This window comes from Natator depressus, chromosome 1 (assembly GCF_965152275.1).
Source record: "Natator depressus isolate rNatDep1 chromosome 1, rNatDep2.hap1, whole genome shotgun sequence".
Taxonomy (NCBI): Eukaryota; Metazoa; Chordata; order Testudines; family Cheloniidae; genus Natator; species Natator depressus.
Window position 1 is genome coordinate 137068750 of NC_134234.1, and position 9180 is coordinate 137077929.

At 45.9% G+C, this 9180-nt stretch overlaps 1 protein-coding gene across 3 annotated transcripts in view; it reads left to right on the top strand.

Moving 5' to 3' along the window:
* Positions 1–8160, top strand: part of RAI2 (retinoic acid induced 2) — a 65778-nt gene extending 57618 nt beyond the window's left edge. For all 3 annotated transcript variants that reach the window (XM_074967606.1, XM_074967623.1, XM_074967614.1), the window contains exon 2: positions 5502–8160. In XM_074967606.1, coding sequence (XP_074823707.1) covers positions 5608–7278 — 1671 coding nt within the window. In that variant the 5' untranslated portion in view covers positions 5502–5607 and the 3' untranslated portion in view covers positions 7279–8160. The remainder of the gene's footprint in view (positions 1–5501) is intronic.
* Positions 8161–9180: the final 1020 nt, after the last annotated feature.

Genomic DNA, 9180 nt, shown 5'->3' on the forward strand with positions numbered 1-9180 from the left:
TCCTTCCGTGAAAGCAACGGCAGACAATCGTTTCATGCCTTCTTTCCATGTGAGTGCCATATTGCTTTCAGCAGACGGTGCAGTAGGACTGCTAACCATCATCATCCAACCACTGCTTCCGCTGCCACTCTGCTCTCCTGCTCTTGTCTCGATAGCGAATTTCTCCATGTTGTCTGTCATGGGCTCCCGCTTCCGCTGCAACTCTGCTCTCCTGCGCTCATGAATCCACCTTGTGGGTCGTCAGCCACTGCTTCCGCTGCCACTCTGCTCTCCTGGTGGTCTCGCAGGGCTGCTTCCGCTGCTACTCTGCTCAGCTGCTCGTCTCCCAATAACACGGCAAGCGTGCAGCCCACTCAGCTGTTGTGTCCCGGCAGCAGATGGTGTAGTAGGTCTCCAAACCATCGTCATTGAACAACCGCTTCCGCTGCCACTCTGCTCTCCTGCAGACGCCATACCACGGCAAGCATGGAGCCCGCTCAGATCACCACAGCGGTTATGAGCAGTGTAAACACCTCACACATTATCATGCAGTATATGCAGAACCAGAACCTGCAAAAGCAGTGAGGAGGCGATGGCAGCGTGGTGACGAGAGTGATGAGGACATGGACACAGACTTCTCTCAAAGCATGGGCCCTGGCAATTTGGCCATCCTGTTGGCAATGGGGCAGATTCATGCCATGGAATGCCGATTCTGGGCCCATGAAACAAGCACAGGCTGGTGGGACCCGCATAGTGTTGCAGGTCTGGGATGAGTCCCAGTGGCTGCGAAACTTTTGCATGCGTAAGGGCACTTTCATGGAACTTTGTGACTTGCTTTCCCCTGTCCTGAAGCACAAGAATACCAATATGAGAGCAGCCCTCACAGTTCACAAGCGAGTGGCGATAACCCTCTGGAAGCTTGCAACGCCAGACAGCTACCGGTCAGTCAGGAATCAATTTGGAGTGGGCAAATCTACTGTGGGGGCTGCTGTGATCCAAGTAGCCAACACAATCACTGAGCTGCTGCTATCAAGGGTACAGAGTTCAGAATAACAGCCATGTTAGTCTGTATTCGCAAAAAGAAAAGGAGTACTTGTGGCACCTTAGAGACTAACCAATTTATTTGAGCATAAGCTTTCATGAGCTACAGCTGTAGCTCACGAAAGCTTATGCTCAAATAAATTGGTTAGTCTCTAAGGTGCCACAAGTACTTCTTTTCTTTTATCAAGGGTAGTGACTGGGAAATGTGCAGGTCATAGTGGATGGCTTTGCTGCAATGGGATTCCCTAACTGTGGTGGGGCGATAGATAAACCGATACATAAACCGAAAGGGGTACTTTTCAATGGTGTGGCAAGCATCAACGTGGGATGGCCAGGAAAGGTACATGACACTTGCATCTTCAGGAACTCTGGTCTGTATGAACAGCTGTAGCAAGGGACTTACTTTCCAGACCAGAAAATAACCGTTGGGGATGTTGAAATGCCTATAGTTATGCTTGGGGACCCAGCCTACCCCTTAATGCCATGGCTCATGAAGCCGTACACAGGCACCCTGGACAGTAGTCAGGAGCTGTTCAACTACAGGCTGAGCAAGTGCAGAATGGTGGTAGAATGTGTGTTTGGACGTTTAAAAGCACGCTGGTGCAGTTTACTGACTCTGTTAAACCTCAGCGAAACCAATATTCCCATTGTTATTACTGCTTGCTGTGTGCTCCACACTCTGTGAGAGTAAGGGGGAGATGTTTATGGCGGGGTGGAAAGTTGAGGCAAATAGCCTGGCTGCTGATTACACGCAGCCAGACACCAGGGCAGTTAGAAGAGCACAGCAGGGCATGCTGCGCTTTAGAGAAGCTTTGAAAACCAGTTTCATGACTGGCCAGGCTACGGTGTGACATTTGTTTTTCTCCTTGATGAAAACCTGCTCCCTTGGTTCACTCTACTTCCCTGTAAGCCAACCACCCACCCCTCCCCTCTTTGATCACCGCTTGGAGAGGCAATGAAGTCATTGCTGTTTCAGATTCATGCATTCTTTATTAATTTGTCACACAAATAGGAGAATAACTGCCAAGGTAGCCCGGGAGTGGTGGGGGAGGAGGGAAGCACCAGGTGGGGTGGTGGATGAGGGGAGGAGGGAAGGACAAGGCCACACTGCACTTCAAAACTTATTGAATGCCAGCCTTCTGTTGCTTGGGCAGTCCTCTGGGGTGGAGTGGTTGGGTGCCCCGAGGGGGGCCCCCCCCCGCATTCTTGGGCGTCTGGGTAAGGAGGCTATGGAACTTGGGGAGGAGGGCAGTTGATTACACAGGGGCTGCAGTGGTGGTCTGTATCTTTCCTGCACCTCAACCATACGTCAGAGCCTATCAGTTTGATCCTCCAGTAGCCTCAGCATTGCATCCTGCCGCCTCTCATCGTGCTGCCGCAACCTCTTCTGTTGCTCTAGCCATCTCTCCTCTTGCACGTTCCTCCTGTCCTGATGTTCATTTTGTGCTTTTCCTGGACTCTGCCATTGTCTGCCTTCACGCATTCTGCTGGGCTCTTTCAGTTTGGGTGTACTGCATAAGCTCAGAGAACATTTCATCGCGAGTGCGTTTTTTTCACCTTCTTATCTGCGCTAGCCTCTGGGACGGAGATGCTAGTGACAGCATTGAAACATTTGCAGCTGCGGGAGGAATAAAAGGGAGATTAAAACTGAAAAAGACACACTGGCCATTTAAGAGGAGGGGCTGATGTTTTCGGGTTAACGTGCAGCACAACCCCCCCCCCCCGCCACACACACACCCCCAGTTCTCTGGGATGATCGCTTCACCCCTTCCCACCACCGTGTGGCTAAGCGGGGATGATTTCTTTTCAGCCACAGTCAAACAGCCCAGCAGGAACGGCCACCTCTGAACGTTTTCTGAATAAAATTCCCCTATTTCAACCAGGTGACCATGAATATCACTCTCCTGAGGATAACACAGAGAGATAAAGAACGGATGTTGCTTGAATGCCAGCAAACGCCAGGACCACACGCTACCATGCTTTCTTATGCAGTGATTCCAGACTACATGCTACTGGCCTGCCATGGTAAAGTGTCCTACCATGGAGGAGGCAATAAGGCTGCCCTCCCCAGAAACCTTTTGCAAAGCTTTGGGAGTACCTCCAGGAGAGCTTCATTGAGATGTCCCTGGAGGATTTCCACTCTATCCCCAGACACGTTAACAGACTTTTCCAGTAGCTGTACTGGCCGCAAATGCATCCCAAGTCTTCAGAGCAAATTAATCATTAAACACGCTTGCTTTTAAACCGTGTATTATATTTACAAAGGTAGACTCAGCAGAGCTGCTGCCTTCGCCTTCAAGGTCTGGGAGCCCAGGTTGGGAGGGTATTGGATCCAGGGTGATAAACGGTTCCTGGCTGTCGGGGAGAACAGTTTCTCCGCTTGCTTGCTGTGCACTATCTTCAACCTCCCCCTCTTCCTCATCTTCTTCGTCCCCAAAATCCTCATCCCTGTTGCGTGAGACTCCCCCCTTGCAGGAGTCCATGTACAGGGGTGGGGCAGTGGTAGGGACACCCCCTAGAATTGCATGCAGCTCATCATAGAAGTGGCATGTCTGGGGCTCTGACCCCGAACGGGCGTTTGCCTCTTTGGTTTTTTGGTAGGCTTGCCTAAGCTCCTTAAGTTTCACTCGGCACTGCTGTAGGTCCCTGTTATAGCCTCTGTCCTTCATGCCCTTGGAGATTTTTTCAAATATTTTGGCATTTCTTCTTTTGGAACTGAGTTCTGATAGCACGGATTCGTCTCCCCGTACAGCGATCGGATCCAGTACCTCCCGTTCGGTCCATGCTGGAGCTCTTTTGTGATTCTGGGACTCCATGGTCACCTCTGCTGATGAGCTCGCCATGCTGGCCAAACAGGCAATGAAATTCAAAAGGCTTTTCCTGTCTACCTGGCCAGTGCATCTGAGTTCAGAGTGCTGTCCAGAGCAGTCACAATGGAGCACTGTGGGATAGCTCCCAGAGGCCAATACCGTCAAATTGCATCCACACTAACCCTAAATTCGACCTGGCGATGTTGATTTCAGCCCTAAGCCTCTTGTCGGGGAGGAGTACAGAAATTGATTTTAAGAGCCCATTAAGTCAACAAAAATGGCTTCATTGTGTGGACGGGTGCAGGGTTAAATCGATCTAACGCTGCTAAATTCGACCTAAACTTGTCATGTAGACCAGGGCTAAGATGTCAAATTGTGGAGTTACTTTAACTTCATTTTATCTCAATAAGAAACAGGACTGAAACAAATAAGGGAGAAAACCTCCTGAACTGTTCAGCCTAACAAATGCATGAACAATAATGCAGATATAACTTTAGGCAGTAAAATGCAGGTCAACGTACCTGGAAATGTAAATTTGGGGTGCTTTTCTACTTCCCCATGGTAACAGAGTTAAATATAGACAAGTTTCCATGGCAGTTATCACAGGACGGAACAGTTTAGGAGCATCACCTTCTTGTTTTCTTCTGTACTACTGTATCAAGAGATCTTAAAGAGAAATTTTGCATATGGTAGCTTCCATGGGGGAGAGAGCATTCAGTGAGCTCACTGCCTTTTTAAGAAATATGCAAAAATTTCTCTAGGCTTATAAAGGGAAAAGATCTCTGCACTTCTTATTAAGCTTATTAACATTTACTTAGTTAAGATAAGGGATTAGTTTGTCAAAATAAATTTAAAGTTGCTTTGATTTTTATTCTTTGCAGCTTATTAATAAGTTTTCTGGTTCATATTACTGTCGTCTAGCTCTAGAGCAGGAGGTGAGTGCTGGGTTTAGGTTTTTCTTTTTTTCTTTTATTTTTTTTAAGTGGGAAGAAAAGCATTGTTGTTAAATAAACGAAACTGCCAAACTACACAGTCCTGTGCGTGTGTGTGTTGCTGAGCTACTGATAGCTCTTTGTTGTGCTGTTTACTGCAGATTTTGAACGTGCTATGTAGTGTATGCATGGATCGTCCGATTTATTTTAGGATCTTCAGAGACAAGAAAAGGATGATTAATTTAGGCTGAGTGGGGAGCCTTTATCCATGGAGAGGCTTCACAACTTCACAATGGAACATTTCTTAAGTTTATTTTTAGGAAAGTTTTGTTTTTATGCTTTTTACAGAGTTTAAACAGTGCAGTGTCTCTTGACTGTGCCATACCCTGTCATTTCATGAAGCTTTGTTTAAAAATGTAAAATGTACTGCCTCGGTTCTTTTTTTATGCTGTGTACTGTAACTTTTTTCTTTGACTGCAGTTAGTTCTTTAGGCCTTTAAATGATCTATGTTTATAGCTAAATATAAGTTCCCCAGAACTCTTCATATAACACTCACAGATGTATGTACTGTATGTATATACAGTATGTATGTATAGAGTGTACAGTATAATGGAGCAGTTACCCTGAAGTGTGGAAACATTTTATAGCTTTTATGTGATAGGCTTTTTAAAGGCAGTTGCAAATATTATTTTAAGAACGAGATTTATGCAGTGCCTAAAGTATGTTTCTGTTCTGCAGGCCAAGCTATGTCGATGCAGATGCTTTTGGCAGCCCTGACCCAATGCGGATCCTGGTGACAGCAATGTAAACGTGAATTTCTGCAAAGTCTCAGAAGTCCTGTAAAATGGAGGAACTGTACAAGGACACACAAAATCTGCCCATGGATGTTACCAACTCTCCTTCCACAATAGCTAACAATAAGCTAGAAAATGGGGTCGCTCAGCTGATAACTGCTGAAGCCTGGAATATCAACTCCACAGACTTGATGAAGAAAGCACTTTCACCACTTGTGACTGTCCCAGCCCCTTCGATCCTCACCCCACCAGCGGAATCCCAAAGTGGGGTAGCTCTGAAAGTAGCAGCCACGGTGCTCCAGCCAATTTGTTTAGGGGACAGCCCAGTGGTTCTTCCAATACACCTGCAAGTAGCCGGGAGCACCACCCCTCAGATTGCGCCTAATAACAACACTCCATATGTTATGACGACTCAAGGTCCAGTTCCACTACCTGTCCTCTTGGAGCAACATGTGTTTCAGCATTTAAATTCTCCATTGGTGTTACCTCAGGGTGCTCCCTGCTCTACAAATCCCATTCACAGCAATCTTTTCCAGGGTTCTTCTGCCCCAGTTGGACAGCCCCAGTTACTGGATCAGAAACCATCCAACCAGACCCAGGAGCCCATCTTACCCCCAGTGTTTCAGACACCAGGATTTGCTGCAGTTCTTCAGGATTTGTTTCCTCCACAGGGCACCTTAGGTTCATCACCCTGTCAGCCACCCCCAGATTACTCCTCTGTTCCACCCCAGGCCTTCAGTTCCCCTCTGTCTCCACTGGTACCCCCAGCCACCCTCCTAGTGCCATATCCGGTGATTGTCCCCTTGCCAGTTCCAGTCCCCATCCCTATCCCTATCCCCATCCCTGTGCCTCACGGCGCTGAATCCAAGGTCAACCCGGACTACCCCAAGCCACCATTGTTCACCTTGTATTCCTGCAAAGGCACCCAAACCCCTCTGGAAAAAGAAGAATCTAAACCCTTTGATTTCATCCACCACAGGGAATTTTCCCAGCTGAATCGTCACACAGTCATCAAGATGAGCAATGAGAATGAGGCCCTGGACCTTTCCATGAAAACGGTGCCCTTGCTAAAGGCAAGTGAGGTCAGTTCCCAGCTCACCCCTGAAGATGGTGCTTTAGACTTGTCGATTGCTTCCTACAGGAAGACGGGCAATGCGGGGGTCCATGCTGAAGCAGCTAGTGCCATGTGTTCTGGATCCATGATGGACAGTGCTGCTCATTCCATGATGGATAAACTCTCCAGTGCAACAGTCCCCTTTGCCCCTCCCAAACCTCACGAAGCCTCAGCCAAGGTCGACAGCAGAATGACTGGTAGCAATTCGACCGAGCTCCTGAGACAGCAGCAAAAGTGGCTGGTGGATCAGACGAGCAGAGCAGCCTGTGAACCCAAGGCTGGGAATAATATTGAGATTGTGAGCACTTCGCAGACTGCCAAAGTAATAGTCTCTGTCAAAGATGCTGTGCCCACTATTTTCTGTGGCAAGATTAAAGGCCTCTCGGGAGTATCCACCAAAAACTTCTCCTTCAAAAGGGACATGCCCCAGGACTCTGTTCTGCAGTGTTACGATGTGAAGAACCAGCCAGAGCCTAGGGATAATGCAGAAGCTCTTAGGAAACCAATCAAAAACAGGAGTGTAAAGTTAAAGAAAATGAACTCCCAGGAGATACACATTCTTCCAATCAAAAAGCAACGGCTCGCTGCCTTCTTTCCAAGAAAGTAAATTATGGGTTTTTAGAATTTTAAGATATAATTATTATTATGAAAAATAAAGATGCACTTGGCTTAAAATGCATTTAAAACTTTAAACTATCTTTGTAAGTTATTTTGGGGAAAGCGGGAGAGGATTGGATGTAGATTTCCTGTAAAGCTGGGGGAGGAGACTTCTTTTGGTTTTGTTTTTTGTTATTGATTTTTGACTTTTCATGAAAAAGTAAATAAAAAGCAACCTATTTTTCAAGCGGATTGCACATTTTGCAGCTTTAATGGAATAACGGATGAGTCAGAGGGGTAAGAGCTATTTTCACTGCCATAAAGTGCTTTGATGATGTAATTCTTAGAAATGGGTACAATGGAAACTTCAAAATAAATGTTTGTATGTGGTAATTGGTTGTGGTTTATTTTGTCATTTATAAATTGCTTTCATTATTGGGGAAGATTTGGCAAAAGTCTGTAAACTGTAAAGCACTACGAGTTTCTTTGTTATAGCCCTGAAATGTTAAGGTGACCAGGCTAAGAAAAATTATATTGCCCCATAGCACCATTAGAGAGCACCTCTGAACAGCCACTAATGATGTGTTTCAACTATCTTCAATAAAAATGACAGAACAAGATCACTGTTATGCTCTGGCATGAGTCCAATGCACAGAAAAGACTAGTTTTATGATTAGAAATAAATAGAGATCAGTTTTTAAACACAAAGTAAACACTAATGATGATTTTAATAAAATCTAAAAGTCAGGGGAATTTGGTTGCCAGTGGGTGAGGAAAAGTCACATAATTTTTCCCAGCCTGAATATAGATATACGGAAAAGTGTTCGTTGTAAGTTTTACCATGTCTTGATGGCTGAAATCAATGCACACGAAAGAGTAGAACAATGTAACTTTACGACATTACAGTGTAAAAGCCAGCCACGTGAATGGAGAAATGTGAATGTAACTTAAAATAAAAGCCTGCTAGGTGACAGTTGCGCTTGTATGTGAAAATGGGCTGGAGATGTATTATTGCATGTCTGCTTCTAAATTTACACGTCTTGCAGTTAAAATACATCCAGCTGTTAGTGTGAACGTGAGCGCAGGAAAGTATTCTGATGGATCGCCGAGATTCATGGTGAGCCCCCCTTACAGCTTAGAATGTTGTTGTTTAGCTGTTCCTACCATGTGTTGCCACAACAGCCCTGGGTCCATTGAAATAAACATGAGACTGTAAGCAAGCGAGCAGGGGTCTGTATCAGGTTTACTGGTCCTTACTCTGCAGGGTCGCAGCCAGCCTCTCTACTTCCAGTCCGCTCCGTCATTCTGCAGTTTCTTGCATTAATCCATGAGCACTGAGGCAAAGACTCTCAAAAGTTAGGCACCCTTTGAAGGCACTGGCCTTTCTCCCCACCCCCCATCCCCAAATATTGAGCACCCAAAAGGACAGTGTCTTAAGAGGACTTTAGGAAAATCTTGGCCCAACCATGTTGCATTTTCGTTAGTAAGAATCCTTTTTTGCCTCGGATACCTTTTCCTTGGCTAGAGTATTGGTGCTGGTGGTGCTTTATCTTTCTTGCTTTCTGTGGGGACCAGGAGCTTCAACGGTCAGGACTTGTTAGGGCAGTAGGTATGTTTGTTTTGTAAGAAGTATCTTTTTTTTTTTTTTTTTTTAAAGCTAGCCTTTTCCTTTTTCCAAGGCTGGCCGAACAGAGTGTACAAAATAGTTTGAAGGATCAGCCACTCAGTTAATGTTCATTGACTCCCTTTTATTGTCTATCTGCAAATACTTTGCTTTCTTCCCCTTGGGTACAGTTTTGATTAAATAAGAGGTGGATCTTGTGATTTATTCAGTGTGCAGAAATACGAGTTATGTTGTGTGGTATGAATGCCCTTTCCAATTGCTGCTTGCCCCCTCTTCGTGTTTTAAGTT